At 34.9% G+C, this 20,435-nt stretch overlaps 3 protein-coding genes across 4 annotated transcripts; 2 read left to right on the top strand and 1 right to left on the bottom strand.

The window, feature by feature from the left end:
- Window positions 1-1,324: 1,324 nt before the first annotated feature.
- LOC120330324 (aquaporin-8-like) lies at window positions 1,325-6,870 on the top strand. Of its 2 annotated transcripts, XM_078118782.1 has the most exons (7): window positions 1,325-1,500; window positions 1,757-1,950; window positions 2,447-2,557; window positions 3,013-3,139; window positions 3,465-3,658; window positions 5,194-5,334; window positions 5,683-6,870. In XM_078118782.1, the coding sequence occupies exons 2-7, from the start codon at window positions 1,775-1,777 to the stop codon at window positions 5,810-5,812; spliced, it is 879 nt and encodes a 292-aa protein (XP_077974908.1). In that variant the 5' UTR covers window positions 1,325-1,500; window positions 1,757-1,774; the 3' UTR covers window positions 5,813-6,870. The 2 variants fall into 2 exon arrangements, with proteins under 2 accessions (XP_077974908.1, XP_039253149.2); XM_039397215.2 differs by lacking the exon at window positions 1,325-1,500 and having other exon boundaries at window positions 1,537-1,950.
- Window positions 6,871-7,596: 726 nt separating this feature from the next.
- LOC120346489 (uncharacterized) lies at window positions 7,597-10,710 on the bottom strand. Its single transcript, XM_078118783.1, has 4 exons — window positions 10,387-10,710; window positions 10,132-10,195; window positions 9,422-9,587; window positions 7,597-8,611 (listed from the first exon to the last, which is right to left on the bottom strand). The coding sequence occupies exons 1-4, from the start codon at window positions 10,576-10,578 to the stop codon at window positions 8,536-8,538; spliced, it is 498 nt and encodes a 165-aa protein (XP_077974909.1). The 5' UTR covers window positions 10,579-10,710; the 3' UTR covers window positions 7,597-8,535.
- Window positions 10,711-18,060: 7,350 nt separating this feature from the next.
- Window positions 18,061-19,662, top strand: LOC144430474 (uncharacterized). The gene has a single exon (XM_078118418.1). It carries the CDS (start codon window positions 18,061-18,063, stop codon window positions 19,660-19,662), a length of 1,602 nt encoding a protein of 533 aa, XP_077974544.1.
- Window positions 19,663-20,435: the final 773 nt, after the last annotated feature.

The raw sequence follows: 20,435 nt of genomic DNA, 5'->3' as shown, positions 1-20,435 counted from the left end.
ATATTCCCGACCAAAAATATGAAAAGCCAGATATAAATTTATACTGCCAAGCACATCATTCAACTTTTCTAGTTGCCTCAGCTAGCCAAAACACTAGTCAATTCAGTAAAAGTAATGATGTAACGATATGTCAAAAGATTTTTCTGGTTATTTTTATGACGAAACAACACCAAATGCGATTTTTTGTTTACCAGTTTCCGCAATATAGTCGGAGATGTAAAATAAATTGCTTCCATGCCGTACTCGATGACTGGTTTTATTATTGCCCTATGGCCTATATACTGTGAGCAAGGTATTATTATTTGCACCCCATTTCGTACCCGATAGTGCACGTAACAAAATTCACTCTTTTACTGCATCTTTTTTCTATGTATTCAATGTATTTTCTGTATGTCAATCGTGAATCGAATATGACTCGCAGATATTTGCAGTCCCACTCAATTTTAGGACTAGATCTTTCTATTTTCAATATTGTATGTTGCAGTTTTCTTCGTCTCGTAACAAGAATGGATTTTGATTTTGTTTTCGAGAGGCGAGACCCCCAATCATTGCATCAGTAATTAATAGTGTCTAGATTAGTTTGGACCTTTGTAAAAAGATGATCAATACGTAACTCAATTTCCCAAATACTGCAGTCGTCCGCAAAGAGCGCTATGTTTGAAGAAACACACTGGGGCAAATCGTTCGTCATAACATTAAAAAGAAGTGGAGATAAAACGCTACCGTGAGGAATTCCGTTATCGAGCTTGAATATATCGAACATTGTGCTGCCGATACGGACTTGAGAGGTACGGATCGATAAAAACGATTTAATCCACATAAAAGATCTACCACAATAATAAACAATATTATACAGTGTTATTAAACAATATTATACAGTGTAAAAATGCTTAATATCTTATTTTCCTATAGCCAACGTCAATTAATAACATTTATACAATAAAATATAGATTCATATCAAAATCGACTACACATAATCAGAGAGATTACCCTGACGCATTAAGACCACAGTATTTATCATTGTTTGTGAACATGTTTGGCTGAAATTCCCTTTCGTTCGGATTATGCAAAAGATTTCGAGATGCGTTGCGAAATTTGGTGGTTAACAACACTGCAGGCCTGCATATTCTCTATACACGTACTGTTCAGTTTTGATGAGATAAGATCTGGACTAAGTCCTGTCCATTTCAGTTTATTGTGTAAATGTTATTTGTAAACGTGTCATATTATATTGTCAATCTTTATTCTAATATATAAAATCTGCATATTATTTTTCATGGCTCTTTTTTTCTTTTTTGCAATTACGTAAATGTAAGCATACCTATGGTCATTACATACTTAATCTCTTTAAAAAGAAGATTGAACCAGTTCAGCACGCACGGTGGTTTTATTGATGTCAAAGGAAAAAAGAAAAACTACGAAAAGCGTATAAAGCTAATGTAAAAGAGTTGGTACCATCCATCCGATTGATATTCTGCAAATCCTTGTTCTATCCCTCAGGTATAGATAATCGGAGCTTTGGAATTGGATTTTATATCTTAACCATTATGATGGAATGTTCGAAACAGATTTTAAAAGTTGGATAAATATGAGAAGTTTGAGTTCAAAATGAGCTGAATATTGAGGGCAATATTGCAAGCTCATCAGACACCAATACAACAAAAATTCATTTTCCATCTATGTTTTGAATCGGAACGTTTTGGATATCTTGCCTAAACTTCGAAAATTTCTTGTATTTCTAGTCTACTTTTACTAGACAATATACGAAATCAAAATGGGGAATTTGCCTAAAGACATGCTCCAAAAATACAGAAAATCATCTTACAGAGATATTGCTGTGCACGTTATCATTCCGCTTCTTGCTGAATTTTTTACGATGGTTCTCCACACCTTCTGGGGATCAATGTATACGTCAACGACGAAAACCATAACAGTAGCTTCTTTAAACAGGTAAATTTTGTAGAGAGTTTAGCGAAGCAGAAAATATTTTACTGATGACTAAGCTTTAATCATACTTTGTTCATCTGCTTCGGATTTTATCTGACCATCTATTCACCAGACCGAGAACATGTCAGATATTATTTGCCTTATTCAAATATATTTGAGAAATTTTGCTTTGCACAATTCAGATATTGTAAACTCCCTATTAAATAAAATATTGAACCTGTGGACTTTTACAAAGTGTGTAATATCACTGCAAAGAAAACAAAACGTAACAATTCAGTAAGTCAAATGACACGACCAACAAATACACATTGGCGCCCCTGTGAAAAGCAGAATTTAAAGTTTAAACTATAGATACCAAATCTCGTCATGGTTGAACTGAATTTATTCATATTTTCATTGAGTAATTGTAAGTCAAATTTATCAAAAGACTAACTGTGTGAACAGATATTAAATTTGGAATGTAATTGTATTGTATGATATTAAACTTTTATTATTTTAGGACAATTCATCCCGACGAATGGAAGGTGGAATATCTGACGTCAACTCTTGTCCCCGCTTTTCAAGCAGGCTTTGCAGTGTGGATGTTTATAGTGCTATTTTGGAAAATCTGGTGGGTGTAAACTTTTTTATAGGTCTGCCTCAAGTAGTATAGTTTTATGATCATTTATTCATTCGCTAAACATCCTCATTATTGATATAAATATTTGCTGACAATATTGTTGCATTTCGGTTGAATGGAAATAATATATATTATTTGAAACAATTTTAACTTTAACATGTATTTTTAGCGTAAATTGACCAGCATTAATTACAACATTTAAAATATCGTATTTTGATGTTTAGATTACCAAATGAATTGAATTTTTTCGAAAATATTTTCAGGTAAAAGTACACATCATTGGCCAATAGTACCTATACTTTGGGACAGGATGTGCTTTTGCTCTGTAGATAAAATTGTATGTTTTTTTGTAAGTAATGCAAATTTTAGTTTCTATTGCAACCACAGAATCTGTTTTCTATCCACGTCCATTACGATGCAATAATATCATTGTCTAATAATTTCAGCGTCATCAACTTCAACCCAGCTATTTCAACATGTCTCCTGATATCAGGGGACTTGAATCCGTGGCTCTACTTTCCGTACATTATTATGCAAATACTCGGATCAGCTCTTGGGGCAGTAATCGCTCAGGTTTAAAGCATTCGATATTTACTGTTGCAAATTTTTTTCATAAATCAAATGTATAACTTGAGATATATATATGAATGACATTCATAATTATACGTTCAACTGAGTTCGATGACTCATCAGGTTTTTATAAAAGAAAGATTCCGTTTTTATTTATTCAATAATACTGTTTGCTTCCCTACGTATCGCTGTGTCCAGATTTCTTCGTAGCCATAAAAGTTTTAAAAAATATAACAGAAAAGCATGTATACTTTTAATACCCAATCTAATACGTCGCGTATGTGTCAAATTCGGTTCAATATACCGAAAATATTTTATCTAATTTCAGGCGATAAAGAATGATGATCCCGGTCCATTTTTGATTTCTGACGATGCGAATATATCAGCGATTATTGCATATGAAATCATGGCTACCGGTATTATGTGCTTTTTCACCAACGTTATGGTAGGGGACAAATCATACGATCAAGCGACCGGAGCTTTTGCGATTGGAATGACTGTTTTTCAAGGCATAATAGGAGGGTTAGTACATTTCTTTTTGCCTTCAAGTATTTGCGAAATGTGTTAAATACTCCGCATTGAAGTTTTGGAATAGCTATTTCATTTTGTTTCGATCTTGATTTCAAACCCCATAAACAGCTACCTCAACCCGGTTGTATTGTTACTCGATATAGGCAATGCAAACATGAAATCTTTACAAAACAGAAACTGCATGCATGATGTTTTTCTCTACCAAGGTAATATGTTGTTTTAACACAGCCTAAAATATTTCATGCGCTTCCGGTTTAATGTTGAAATAAATTTATTATATATTTTTTAAATTTTAGCTTGAACTCGTTATGCGTGAATGAATAAAAATAATCTATCAATTAACTTTTTCAAGGACCTGACCCTTTTTAGAATTGCATTCCTATGAGCTAGCTAATCGTGTGTGGTGTTTCAAGCTTTACACCAAAATATTTATACCGCAATATTACGTTGAAAGATGGCGTTTGGTCAGGGAACTTCGCATATTTTGCGCTAATTCAAGGTAGCATTTTTCTGCGATATATTTTGCGTCGTTCACGCTGTTTCTATCGCATTTCCTGGCAATCAAATAAATGAAGCATAGTCGACGCCTATTATTTTGTGATCAGAGTAAAGTGTAAATGCACAATTATTAAAAAACAAATGGGATAAGTGCTTTCAACGCATGTACTTTCTTTTGAGACATTAATAAAACGCAAAGGGTCACATTATACACTTATAATTTGAATATATATCTATATATTCTGCTTTCGTTGGCAGTTGTAGTTTAGTATAGTTTTATGCAGTTTGGTGTAACCGGATTTTAGCGAGAATATCCACGTACGCTTCAAATACTGCGAATAATGCCTCCAACAACTTCCTTTTTAACAACTGAAATTCTTAAACCAAAGAATTTTTTTAATTAAAAATGTTTACGAAATACGATCATGAATTATAGTGTGCATGTGTGGATAATGCGATTTCGAATTTAAAGAAAAGGGGCTTGTCAAATAAAAAAAGGGATGATGGGCTACATTTTCACTGTTTTTAAGCGTTTTAGCAAGGTTTCTAGTGTTTTTAGACGGGTTTTCACTGTTTTTAATCGTTTTAGCAAGGTTTCTACACAATAGGCTACGCAGCAATACGCAGCATTTTATGCAATACATTTATCAAATATTGTATATTTTTTAGCCAAAATGTTTTTTCTACTTTGATTGCATTTATTTGAATCTATTGTTGTTTTTCCATAATTGTGTATTTTTGAGATAACTTTTCATCGGATTGCTTCGTCGCTAAATTTGCTGCTGTAATTCAGCATCGAAGTGTCGCTGACTGGATGACTCAGTGAGTCTCTTGCGACCTCATATCAACTGCAATACGTCAATATTTTCAGTTTTACTATATATTGTTTTTTTGCTTCATATTGATTCATGTATGACGCAAATAAATATATGAATTTGAAGGTTATAATCTGTTGTTGGAATCTACTGAACTATGTTATGAAGAGTCACTCTCTCATTTTTTTCTAATTATTGTTGTTTTTTCACAAGGCGATGGATTGGCGCTGGTTGTCTCAATGCAGCGAGAGCAATCGGACCTGCAATTGTAATGGGTGGATATGTTTGGAAACATCATTGGGTTTGGTGGGTTGGTGATATCCTCGGAGGCGTCGTATTTGCGCTCATATACAGGTAAGTAATGTATCATCGCCTAGATGAATTTTTCTGCGATCGTTAGATAATAACGACGCAAGATTTGTTGATTGTGGGTTGATGCATTAGGCGTTTGACGGTAAACCAAACCGATTAGGGCCACGGTTTTTTTGTTCGTGCGGCGCGAAATCACGAGAAAAAAATTCAAGTCGCACTTACACGAAATAACGCTGCTTTCAAATAAAACTCTATTTTGTGATCGTTAATCTGTACTTTAGTTCGTAAAAAGATTAGTCTAGGTAATAAAGGCAAAAGGTCAACTCTTTGAGGTTGAACCCAGGTTGAAAGTATAATACCGGATCACGAAAAACATGTTTCATTTTCCAGGGCTTTCTTTGCACCGCCAGATAAAGTGTGGATCGTTCAAATCGGAAAATTTTTCTGTAAGTCAAACAAAGCAGGCGGTCGTAGACGGACAAGCAGGGAAGAAGTTACTCTCGGCGAGGATAAAATGTGACTCTTTTAACGTATCCACTGAAGTAGCCGTTCATTCCAGTCAATTTCTTATAAATTAATTGAGAAAGATGGACGCAAGACTCAATATATTCATAAGAAAAAAAATGTTGGAGTGCGGGAACCTATATTTAAATCAGTTTCTAACTACGAGCTGCCTATATTTTGCGAATGGAAAAGATCAAATTTTTCCGTTTGGTCGAGTTATTGCATTGCCATTTCGTAATTTTGATCGCATTATTCAGCCCTAACATCAGTATAATTAATTCATAGTAATAATGTTAAAATTAATTCTGATATTGAATGGTACTTTGATTTGATATTGTTATTATTATACATACAACCAAATTTATCATCTGAGGCTAAATTAATCGAACTGATTATATGGCCTCATCATATTGCGCACCATACGCAACAAATCGATTATCTTTTACAAAAATATCGATTATTAAAAAACATGGCTATGGAATAGGAGAAGTTTACAATAAAATCCGGTTAGAAAAAATCTTCGACTCCGTCTCTAATACATGAGTTAGGCAAAATTTTAACTTGGAATCTAACTTTGAAGTCCGCAAGAATCGGATATACTTTGACGCATATATATGAACTTTACACTGTTCAGAACACTTCGTAAACTTCCAGTTCTTTGTTTGTTTCAAATTTTCACTAAAATCCAGACTTCGGTGGAATTTAGAATTACCGGATAATTTGAAAATACGACTCCAACTCCAAGAAAACATGCCAAACTCTCCGATTCCACAGCTTCGAACAGATTTGAGTTTGATAATACAAATTCAAGCTCTAACACACTGATAGTACTGATGCTTAGCGTTCTAGTACGAGGCAAAATTTTTACCCGTGTTTTTTTAACTATCTGAAAGTTCATAATCACGCCATTTTTAAAACGACTTTATAATCAATTCACTTCTGTTATACTCACGATTTACATACTGATAATTGAATAGACCGGATTTTCTTTATATATTTTCAACTTATTGCTATAGTATTTTCCGTATCCCAGCGCTTGACCGCTGTGCAGCATGCACTGTTAAAAAATTTTTTCCAAATTTACTAAAAAAAAATGGCAGCAAAAGTACTGGTCCCATGTAAAAAAATTTACAGGCCCTATCAGTAGTAATATGAACAGTATTTTCAGTAAATTTACAGAGATTGATGGTAGCAAAAATTACTATAAAACTGTAAAAAATACTACTTTTTTGACGGCAGTAAACCTACCCACCAGTAGTAATATTTTTTACTTTAAAATAGTAAATAAAATTACTATCTCGATGGCAGCTACCCTACCCGACAGTAGTACCATACAATACTAGCATGATGGTAATTTCTCACCCGCGATGACCGAACCACTACGAGAGTAGCAAAGCTATTTACTGGCACGACACAACAGTAAACACACAGAATATTACAGTTAAAATAAAAAAAACGAGATTCTGGAAACGAAAATCATTTTATTACAATTGATATTTTTATAAAACCATAAATACACACTGAATGCCTTTAAGGCTTGTAAAACAGTTTCGAAAGAAATTTAAGAAAATATATGGTCTACAGTCAAATACCTATTAGGAGACGTTGAAGGCTATCCATGCAATAAAATGAGGGCACAAGTTCTTGTAGGACATAGGAATTCTGTATGTAATGAATCGAAATTGAGTTTCTATCGGCACTTGTTAGAAATCTGGTCTATACATTTCGAGGTCTATTTATTTATCTTAATAGATCCAAATAAAGTCAAACAAGAAAACGTTTTAGGACTGGGTTGTTTAGTTGACAAACTTATTTTGAAATCAAATTTCTGGATACCAGGCTATGAGACGCTGGCAAACGTGACATAATAACGAGACTATTGTAAGAATTTCACGATTTTTTGCACTTTACTTTAATTATAATGTTTCAAAATGAAAATTTTGGGAAATATCATGCAACCTATTTTGTAGCTATGGCAAGAGTTTCAAAGATGACAAATTCTAAAGTTAATTATGCAAGATAAGATTTCAAGGGGCGTGAAGTCGAAGAGCGGGAGTTTGAGGATTTTGGTAGGAGCATGAGTGGGAGTTCTAAATTTTGAAGCTTGCAGAGTCTATAGAGTTAATCATAGTCGGAGTTTATCCACACTTATGAATAGAGTTTGACTGGACATTTTTAAAGCTCATGAGCTAGGAGCAGAATTCGAAAATGTTAAAATTGATAAAACTGGACAAAAAGTTACACTAAAGCAGCTAGCATAGCAGCAGTCAAATCTTAAAAGATCAGGGAGTCAAGAGTTTTAATTCATATTTTGAAGGAGTCTTGAGCAGGAGACGGAGTCATATATTTGCAAATGTGGGAGTTGATAGTCATGAGTGGAAGCCAGAAATTTTGTGGTTGAAGAAGATCACGGAGCAGAGTTTGTTTAAAATTATCCAGACTTCACACCCAACACACAGCTAAATCATTTTTTATCAAATTAATCGATCAGCCAAAAGCAGGGCTGCGAACTCGAACTTCGAAAAACTCTATCAACTACATGAACTCAAACCCCTGACCAGGGTAATGAACTCGAACTTGAGAAACTCAATCAAAGGCATGTGAAAATTTGATCGAGTTTTCACCCCTGGTCAAAAGTGATGTAAGCTGCAGTAACACCACCAAAGTTTACTTAAACATCAATTTCTAACAACGGCACATATAACGCCTGTGATAGATTCACTCTTCTTGCAAGGCCGATTACTTTTGCATGAACGTCTTTGCCTTTACTTTTTTTTTCGACTTAGTGCCTCTGGGGTTTATGTCACCGAAGAACCTGAAAAAAGGCCGAACTTAAATGGCGAATAGGTTTTACATATGAAATTTGGAAAACGTCCTGTCATCTCACCACCAAAATAGTAAAAACACAAACACTAGACAAAAATAGTAAAAATGTCAGGTATTTATAATGTATCGTGCCTTGCCAAGGGATAAACAAAAAACTGTCAGTGGGCCAGGAATGCAATTACCAAACCAGAAAGCTCCAGATCCTCCTAGCCCCCAGTTGTCGCAAATCGCAATAGGCTCATCCGCTCGTTGACATTCGATTGCAAATGCAGCAATTGAAAAATATTGTATTAATTTCTGTCATTACTCATTAGTAATGATTTTTTGCAAATACATCAAAAATTTCCTGCTACAAAATGGAGAGCACAGTGACATCGTTTGAAATTGAAGTTCACTAAAATAGGATTGTTGTGAGTTCATTTTTCACATATGGCTGTGAAACACATTAGATTAGGAGGAAACATGTGTGGTACCGCCAGTCAGTCATGATTTATTTTAACCATCAATCGGTACCGTACCGATGAATGGTTAAAATATATCATGACTGTTATTAAACACCTAAAAACTGTTAAACTAATTAAATTTTTCCAGCCCTACTTATGGCCCAGTCCCCAGGGTATGGACACCATGAGTTTGTGCAAGTCCAGTCACATATTTCATTTTCACAACCCATTTTTTGTATTGTATGTCATCAAATAACACTACATGACAGAAGTAACAGGTAATTCGTCAACAACGTGTACATTGTGCCAGCAGCGAGAATTATATCCGCACTGTAGACTAGCACATTTTTTCTTACCTCTGAATAAAATCAAACGTCAGCAAGGCCTTCTTTGGATATTCTATGTTGAAAACATAGAACGAATCAAACTGAAAAGCTACCTCTTCAAAAAACGATCTACAGGAACACACCACTTCTCGTTCAGCGATGACGTAAAAAGTCTCAGCAGTCGCTACCGTGTTACCTGAAACACAAGATTGTAAACTTTAGCTTCGAATCTATAGGCTTATGAATAAAGTGAAAGTCACTTGACAGGTTGATTAATCTTATTATCTCAACTTCTAAAGCCAACTAATAACAAATACACTTACTAGAGGTGAACGGTTAGTGATTTTTTGATAATATGCAATTACACAATTATTAATTGTATAATAGTACGATCATCTCAAAATTAGCTTTGGCTATATATCTAACATAGCAGACATGGATTTGTTCTTATTTTCACTCACCGTTGATAGCAAGCGTAAATATAAACGAAGGGATTACGCATTACGTTCTTTCAGAAATATTATATTTCAAGCAATGCATACTGTGACGCAACAGTTAAAGCAGGTTGCATGACAGAAGCTGGTGATATTATTTTATAATAATCACAACTGAGAAGTATATGGCGACACAAAATGGCCTTTGAAAAAGTTGCAGAATTAATCACAGGAAAACAGCTATCATATCATATTTTGAAATTGTTCCTGATATTCACAATTACATCGCTCACCTCTAACACTTACCTATGCAAACAATGAATGGAGATTTTGGACAATCTTCTAATATCTGGGAAAAAGTGGTTTCTTCCTGAAAATAGGCAAAGTAGTGAATAAATATGCAAAAAAATTCCGCTAACCACTATCATGCAGTTAGTTTCCAATTAATTTGCAGTCGGCTCACAAAACTTTATACGAACAGTGTTGTGCAGAAGTTACATTACTCTTGATGCGAAAACTTTAAAAAAAAAGCACTTTACACAAAAAAAGCATAGAACATACCTGGAAACACTTAAATATTTGGTTTAGGTCCTCTCCGAAATAATAGACGATCAACGTGACCACCCCAGTCGATTTTGGTAATTCAGTTTTCAGACTCTTTGATTCCGATTTTGAAGAACTTATAAATTCAGATAAAGAGCTGCTTTTGTCAGAAAATATGATATTATAGTACCACGAGCACTTATGCAACATGTAATCATTTTTGGTATAACATTTATTACATGGTCACCACTTGACTCTTATTGGTTTCGTTTAAATGAACCAAAACAATCCGCAGTCTTTTTCGGCAAAATTATATTTTTCCAAAAACAAATAATCCTTTTTTTAAACCATCACCTCAGTCCTCAACAATAGCGAATTTAGTTTCAGTCATTTCAATTTATTATTTTCTGTTGTTACAATTATTCGTACTTTAGGATCGGTCCCCCTTATTGTAAGATTTTTCATGAATCAAATATGAAATGACTAAAATCGTTCTGGTTCATTTTGAGCTCTCGAATCGAGATTCGAAATGACGTCATTTTACTGTGAAGAATAAAATGTCCTAAAAGTATTAGGATATGTATGTAATACAGTGTAAATTGTGAAAGCGCCAAATACGATCCGACCAAGATGGCCGCCTTGTAGACTTTGTAGCTATAGTTGAATTCATCTGTCTGTTACCGGTACCGTACCGGTACCTATTGTTGCAACTGACTTGTAACGTTTGAACGAATCATATCACCATAGGCTACGGTACCGGTAAGTTACATCTATTCCGAAACAAATACTGAAATAGCCAATTCAGATATTTAGGCTACTCTTGGTCGTCGATAGATACCGGAACCGGTAACACGGCGAAACTAACGTAGTGTGTAAGCATGTCGCTGTATACAGGTACGGTACCATTAGATGCTGATGTACACGGTATTTAAAGAATATTTTGGTCTACTAACTACAAGTCTACTACTGTAACACAAACATGCTCAATTAACGCATGAAAAGCTACAAAAACCAACCGCCTAAAATAAACATCCACTAACGACAAAGAGCCTCGCTTACCGAGTCCTAATTCCTGAACCAGAAAATGCGCGGGCTACAGGCACGTGACATTTGAGTGATGTCATAATTGGCACATTACCGGTACTAAATGACCTATGACGGTAAAGAGAAGGATTAAAATATAGGAAACTTTGATCTCTGCAAAAAGTACCGGTACCGGTACCTCAATAATCAGACCACTACCCGTGGTAAATCCGCACCTACCGTACAGACCGTTGCTAACACAATCATCAAACTCAGACTCACGCTATTGCATACTTAACATACGTCCCGCATTCAGTTTTCATACGCACGCAACCGATGCTGAGCTCCCAAACAGCTTAGCGTCCCAGCCAAGATGGGCGGCACAAGGAAACTCGAAATCAAAAATGCTGCGCACGCAACCTGCCTCGTGGAGTTTTTGCGGATGAATATTTGGACAAATAGGTCCGCTTACTTCCGGAAAAATAATATATAAAAACAATATCTTATCTTGTCTAATGCAATAGCAAAACAATCAGAATTTTTGGGTGATGAACCAAAATAATTTTAGAATAAAATTAATTCAAATTAATACCCAGAGCAAAATTTAAATGAAATTCAAAAGGAGTATTTAAATTTGCTTTGTGACTATATCGCATGCGTAGGTAGATAAATTCGTTTATTGGAAAGAATAGTTATTCGTAAATTAGAGGATCTTAGATTTTTTTACTTTTTCCAAGTATACTAATCTTTTTACTATTTTTCTGTTATATTAATTACTAACTGATCAGTGAAATTACTATGCATTAGTAAACTATTAACAAACAAGCACCCTGATTGGCTCAGCTAAGCAAGTCACGTGATTTCAATAAAATACTCTTGTAGAAAGTAAAATTCAACGAAAAATTAGTAAAAATTTACTAGAAAAATTAGTATATTTACTAATTTTTTTAACAGTGTGGTGAGTAGCTTAGCTATGAAACTAACACAGCTTAACAATAAAAGCCTAAAATATTATATATAATTATTCTTTAATGAATGACTGCTCGGTGCTCCCAGGATTGAATGACCAGAGTTTGATAAACTCGTGGACCGACTCTGACTCGTAAGCCGGCCTCTCAACGCCAACGTTAGTGAAGAGACATTGAAAAATCTCTATTTGTGCGCCGATTTGATTAGTAAAATAAATAGGACTTTACTTCCCGCAGATAAAATTCTATAGTTACGAGATTTTAGCTTATTTAGGTTCGTTCACTTTCAAACGTTAATAAACTGTGCCCCGTGGCCGCGGTTATGCCCCCAGCGAAGGTATAATCTTTGATTTGAAAACAATTCTATTTGTCTATTCCACATCGAATATATGTCGATATCATTTATGAATGTTCATACAAAACATATGCACAGTTGGAAATTTATTATTGTCAGGATGATTAAATCAAGATATTATAATAGATATGCAAATTTCGTACATATATACATTCTGTCGCTGCTTTAACTATTCATCTAATTATAATGCCTTTAAAATTACTTACCCCCACTAGATAAAGCATTTCGAAGCAAGAATTCCAATTGCTAGGAAGTAGATGACCGCCGACGGATAACATCTCATCTAGATTAGGCTTGCACGTAATTTACAGATTTACGGAATTACGGAATTATTTCGAGTTACGGAAGGGAAGTTACGAATTACGTAAAGTCGTAATTATTGGTCGAGCGCTTTCGCGATTGAAACGAGCTCTCTTCAAAGAAGTCAATTCCGTCGATTGTAAAAAGTGAAAGTTTAAAAAGGAGAAGAAGTTAGAGCTTCGGTATTTGCAACCGTTTTTCTCACTTTTCTCTCTCTTGTCAATACGTCACCGTGATAATTAATGTCGCGCTTATCAAACAGCAATATTACGACGGAAGATAAATTACGTAATGAACCAACGCAACTTCGTCTTTTTGGCATCGGTAAAGTGATTGAGACGGCAGAGAAACAACAATATGACGGGATTTCCCGCGATCCGGTAAAAATCTTTTGTGGACCGTTGACGGTCCGCGGACCGGCGGTTGGGAACCAATGTTTTAAATACTTAAATCGAATCCAGAATCCTATTCTATTTTTATAGTAACCCGTATTTAAATAGTGGGATTTCTCCACCACAATGCATGATTAAAATTTAAAAAAAAAGCTAAATTGTAGCCTAAATGTTTAATGTATAACTATCTTTATGCAGTATTTAATTGAAAATGTCCTGATCATTGGATTATATTTAACCGAGGCAACGAGATTTAAGAATTTCGACGATCGTTTTTTTTGTTTTTGTTCAATATTCTCAATTTAACTACTATCAAATATCAAGTATGAGCCAGTGTGTTTATTCTGTGCGGGAACCATTTTCAATTACAAAACCTTGATGTTCTGTTACCGGTTCTATCGTTTTATATCAGTCCGGACTTGTTCTTGCTCAATATATTTTCCGCAATGCCTCGCAATATTTCGGCCAAATATGATTACCTGTCTTTACCAAATGCGGCAACTTATTTTGATTCTTGAAAACCACCGACACTCGACCAAATTTGTGCCAATCTTGGCCGATAGGATCGTCGACTTGAGTTAGAAAAATAAGTTAATTTTTTCGTGAGTGCAAAATAAATGTCACAATATGCATTTTTTTGCGATATAACTTTGTATTTTCGGAAAAGCCTTATCATATAAGTACGGTATTTAAATTATGCGCAAATAATGTTACAATATTTAGGCCGCGAAATGATTTAATGTAAAATGAAGCATGGTAATCGGAATAACGTCAATAAGTCGGCATCAATAATTATTATAAAATGCTGACTAGGTAGTAAAGTCGAATAATGTTAAAAACAGTGCAATAACAAGTCTTCTTCGCGAGGCAAGCGCAAGTATAATCAAACGAGCGAATACGCTCGTCGTGGCATTGATAAATTGGAAACCCGACATTTTATTAATACGATTTTAAAAATGTCAACTATCGTTTCATAAATATCCGTATACCAGTGTCGGTAATGATAAAATTGATCGCATAAAATTTGGACGGTTAATTTGCGAAGGTGATAAAGGAAATCAAAGCTAGCACAAAAGATAAAAATCAGAATAAAATTAATTTGAATTCACTCGTCTTAACATCTGTCGCCGGCGTGTAGTACTGCCAGGAATATGAAAACCCAAACTCGATGTCCCAATCGAAAATGAAGCGGATTCAATTGGTTGTTATGATAGGTTAAAATGTGTGAAAAAATATCGCAATTACGGGGTCATTACGTAATCGATTTGGCCGTAATTACGGAATTGATTTTTGTCAATTACGTGCAAGCCTAATCTAGATGTGCGAGAGCTTTAAATTGAGTCGAAATGAGCAATTTGCTTTTGAAACATATCAAAACTAACCAACACAATTCGGGTGTCTCTTGATGAAGTTAGGAACGCGTCATTTAGAAAATTATCAACATCGAATTCTTTTTTGAATATTTACTTTCATCTTTTTCAGAATAGATGCATTCACAAAAAATGATCAGGGGCACCAAAAAATTTAATATGTTGCCTTGCAGGCCAATGTTCAAACGTTTGTATAAGAACCTGAGGTTAATCATTGCTGGACTTGTCGCCGTTGCAAGGTGTACTGTTAAAGCAGGGGTTTCAAATTGGGGCACACGCAGTGGTGGGATTCAAATTTTTTGACAGCCGGTTCCATCACAAAAGTCCTATTTTTCAGCCGGTTCTGTTACAAAAAATCACACTTTTTTAGCGAATAAACTGATTATTTTTACTATTATTGACATTTCAAAATAATGGTTAAGTAAGCATCATTATGTCCAAATTAGCATCGAATTTTTTGATAATGTTGAGAATTGTCTATATTGCTGTATATATTATAGATTCAGATATTCGTTTTTCGTCGTGCAAAAACATTGTACACTCAAACAAATAGTAAAAATTAAATAAATTCATTGAACAAAAAAGGTACAATATATATTTGATTTACAATAGACGAGGGGTCGCGATGAGACTATCAAAAGTAATCATGTCAGCGACACCATTATAGAAGCAGCTTAAGTCAAACAATACAGAAGAAAATCAGCAAAACTAATTAAATCAATTTACAAACTAAAATGTACGTGAGAGCGGAAAATTCAATAAATAGAGTATTGACGAACTAGATCAACTCGACGTCATGCTCCAGCGAGCACGCCCACAAAAAGGGGATATTGTAAGTTCGAAAATTGGCATTATCTACTATCATTGGAGATTTCCCTGAAGTGAAACTACAAATGGGAAATTCCAGATGTCCTCACATGTTGCAATCGACTCTCGCTGGACAAGTCTAATCTAGCCTCGCTCTCATGTGACTCGCTGCCGTGTTTTGACGACCAAAGTTACCCTAGCAGACATCTCTCAGCAGACATCTTTCTCGTTTTCGGAACAGTAAAATAGGGTTGCAGAAAACGATTTAACATTGCGTATAAAGCGGGCGACGGAAAATATGAATGGTGTGCGAAATGTGGTTGCCAGATTTATGAGAAAAGTTCGGCGAATTCGGTATTCTAGTAAAAATTTTGTACTTCCCAACAACTGTCCCCGGTTTTAAATAAAATATTTAGAAAGATTATATTGTGAAGTGATCTCAAGATAAGTTTTATGAAGTTTGTGTATCGGGAACATAATAATAACTTGTCAAACATGGCCAAAACAAGAAATTTACTTTAAATTCATAAATATTGGTATTCTACCCAAAAATTATGTACTTTCCGATTGCCGGCCCCACTTTTGAGTAAGATACCCCAAAACAACATATTGTGGAGTCATCTCAAACAAAGTTTTATAAAATTTGTATGTCGGGAACATTTAATAATATCTCGTCAAACACGGCCAAAACAAGAAATTTACATCAAAATTCATAAATATTGGTATTCCACCCAAAATTTATGTACTTTTCGATTGCCGGCCCCACTTTTCAGTAAGATATCCCAAAACAACATGTTGTGAAGTCATCTCAAACAAATGTTTATAAAATTTGTATGTCGGGAACATATAATAGTATCTCGTCAAACACGGCCAAAACAAGAAATTTACATCAAAATTCATAAATATTGGTATTCCACCCAAAATTTATGTACTTTTCGATTGCCGGCCCCACTTTTCAGTAAGATATCCCAAAACAACATGTTGTGAAGTCATCTCAAACAAATTTTTATAAAATTTTATGTCGGAAACATATAATAATATCTCGTCAAACACGACCAAAACAAGAAATTTACATCAAAATTCATAAATATTGTTATTCCACCCAAAAATTATGTACTTTTCGATTGCCGGCCCCACTTTTCAGTAGGATATCCCAAAACAACATGTTGTGAAGTCATCTCAAACAAATTTTTATAAAATTTTATGTCGGGAACATATAATAATATCTTATCAAACATGGCCAAAACAAGAAATTTACATTAAAATTCATAATTATCGGTATTCTACCGAAAAATTATGTACTTTCCGATTGCCGGCCCTACTTTTGAGTAAAATATACCAAAACAACCTATTATGAAGTCATCTCAAACAAAGTTTTATGAAATTTTATGTCGGGAACTGTAATAATACCTCATCAAACATGGCCAAAACAAGATATTCACATTAAAATTCATAATTATCGGTATTCTACCGTAAAATTATGTACTTTCCGATTGCCGGCCCACTTTATACAAGGAATCTAATTATATTCTGATATCGTTCTTACAATGGTTGGTCTTAGTATATAGCCACTACAACACGTCAAGGTGCCAACCGTCGTAGTGGTTTTCATCTCAATATTATAAACCAGATCAAGAGAGAAAAACCTGGCCAATGGCATATCAAAACCAAATAGGTAAAACAGACTGATCCTTTGTCTGACGACGTACCTGAAAACAGAAAGAAAATGTAAATAATCCTGTTTAATCAAATTTTCATTTGAATCAATAGGATCGAATGCACTTTTCACAATTCCAATCTTGTTCGCTGTTTTCCATAGCTTCAACAGGCACTTTAATACTACAATATTTCGGATGGTACCATTTCAAACATGAAGTGCATTCGATCATGGCCTGATTTTCAATGTAAGACAGTTGGCAGTTGCAAAAAATCTGAATTTCTAATTTTTTTGCGGGTACAACATGTTTAATGCTGACGTTAAATAATGACGAAAATTTTTTAGACACTATACCATCGCATATTTTCTTTCTGATATTTTTTTCGTCGAATAGTATATGCTCTGGTCTTGTTTGGTTACATAGGGCTATGCAAAAACTAATTGAAAATGGACCACATGATGCACCCAAAGTTTGTTGCTGAACAGCGGGTAATTCAATATTTACTTATATGAAAAAAGAAAAATTGAAGATGAAAATCAAATATTGGATGCAAAATTTGATTTGCAAGAAGCAGAGGCTGCTGTTTGGGAGAATTTATCTGTGATTGATGATGCTGGCAGTTCTCGGTCTTCATTAGATATATTCAGAGGGTCTGGTGTTCAAAAGGTTGGCTACTGTTGTAGTAACTTCGCAGACTGTAGAACACGAACAACAACCTAAGAAAGGTTCCTAATCAACAGGTCATCATCTCCTATTGCTACTACTAAATCTGCTGTCTCACCTAAACAAGACGTGGTGTCACCAAACAAGGATGACAGCATGCATTCTGGGTTTTCCCAACAATCGACTGATTTTGCACCTAATACAGATTCAAATGATGAACATATGTCTAAATCTTTGGTCACTGACACTGATAAATTTGCTCACAGTATAGCCAGAGCTTTTGGTGAAGCCATGCATGCTCCCAAGTTGGAATATTTGACATTTTCTGGCAATCCTATTGACTACTATATTTTTAGGAAAAATTTTGAAACTAATATTGATGCCAAATCACCTACAGATGCCTTGAAATTAGATTTCTTACTACATCAATGTAGAGGGAAGGCAAAATCACTCATACAACACTGTTCTATATTTGAACCGGAAGTGGGTTATGCCGAGGCTAAAGCTATTCTTCACAAAAAATTTGGTGATTCAGATGTTGTAACTGAAGCTTTCAAGGAACAGTTGAATCATTGTTCGAATATAAAACCAGATGATCATGCAGCACTGCAGGACTATGCTCTTTTAATAAGAACATGTGTTCTTGTACTCGGTAAGCTTGATAGCCTTGGAGAAATGAATACATCTGATTGTATTATCGATTTTGTCAGTAAGCTACCTTACAGCTCACAAAAGGCATGGGAAGGGAAAGCTGTGAGGATCAAGAATGATACTGGTAAAAAGGCTCAGATATGGGACTTGGCTGATTTCATAGAAAAAGAAGCTGATATTGCAGGTTCAAATACTGCGAAATCGTTAAACATCAGAAGACGTGAAAATAAGCCACAACTAAAACGGCAATCAACACGAAAGTCTACAACTTATACTGTTAAAACTGAGGATGTCAAAGCAACTTCTCATGTCCAGAGTCCTACTATTTTGAAATGTAAGTGTTGTTCCTTTTCCCATCTTTTGTCAAAATGTGAAAAGTTTAATGCGAAGTCGATTGAAGAACGAGTGAAGTTCCCTAAAGAATTTGGTTTCTGCTTCAATTGTCTACGTGGAGGTCACTTGGTAAAGGACTACAAGTCACAATATACATGCACCTTTAAAGGGTGTGGCCGAAGACATCATACTTTGTTGCATTTGAATACTAAGAAATCTGAAAATGAAGAAAATGCAAACTTCGAAGGGAAGGATGATAAACAAAGCCCAATTCAGAAGAATGTGACTTCTGCAGTTCAAGCTAATTCAAATGCATGTAAGAGCTCCATGTATACCTACAGGAATATTTTGCCTGTCAGGATTCGAGCAAACAAAGTGGAAGTGGAAACATATGCTCTGGTCGATATTGGGTCTGATACAACATTTTGTGAAACAAGCTTAATTGAAGAACTCAGTTTGACTGGAAAACAAAGTACTGTTGAAATCAACACATTAGGACAACGACCAGTCATGCATGATGGTGTTGTAGTAAATCTCACTGTTGCATCAATAGACGATACAGAAGAAATATTCATCGAAAATGTGATGTCTATTGACAAGATTCCAGTTCAACCAAATCCTATTCCATCTGAAGAAGAACTCAAGCTACTTCCTCATCTGCAAGAAATTTATCTACCTAAGACCTTTCTGCAAATACCCAAGATAACTATGATTGAATGCTTTCACAGCCTGCAAACACACACACAATTCACACACAATTCGGGTGTCTCTTGATGAACTTATAAACGCGTCATTTAGAAAATTAGCAATCGATTGATTTTTACTGTCACCTTTTTCAGAATAGGGTTGCAGGCTGTAAAAGCATTCAATCCGAGTTATCTTGAGTATTTGCAGAAAGGTGCCTACGAAGCTGCTTTGACTGATGAAGTAATAGCATCAAGCTTGCCCAAGTTAGGTTTGATATGTTTCAAAAGCAAATTGCTCATTTCGACTCAATTTAAAGCTCCCGCACATCTAAATGAGATGTTATCCGTCAACGGTCATCTACTTCCTAGCAATTGAAATTCTTGCTTTGAAATGCTTTCTCTTGTAGGGGGAAAGTAATTATAAAAGCATTAGAATTAGATGAATAGTTAAAGCAGCGACAGAATGTAAGTACGAAATTTGCATATCTGTTATAATATCTTGATTTTATCATCCCGACAATAATAAATTTCCAACTGTGCATATGTTTTGTGCGAACATTCATTAATGATATCGGCATATATCCGATGTGGAATAGACAAATAGAATTGTTTTCAAATCAAAGATTATACCTTCGTCGGGGGCATAACCGCGGCCCCGAGGCACAGTTTATTAACGTTTGAAAGTGAACGAACCTAAATAAGCTATAATCTCGTAACTATAGAATTTTATCTGCGGGAAGTAAAGTCATATTTATTTTACCAATCAAATCGGCGCACAAATAGAGATTTTTTAATGTCTCTTCATCAACGTTGGCGTTGAGAGGCCGGATTACGAGTCAGAGTCGGTTAACGAGTTTATCA

The sequence above is a fragment of the Styela clava genome, chromosome 12 (assembly GCF_964204865.1).
Source record: "Styela clava chromosome 12, kaStyClav1.hap1.2, whole genome shotgun sequence".
Classification (NCBI taxonomy): domain Eukaryota; kingdom Metazoa; phylum Chordata; class Ascidiacea; order Stolidobranchia; family Styelidae; genus Styela; species Styela clava.
Note: the sequence above shows the minus strand (reverse complement) of the source record. Positions and strands in the feature narration are given on the sequence as shown.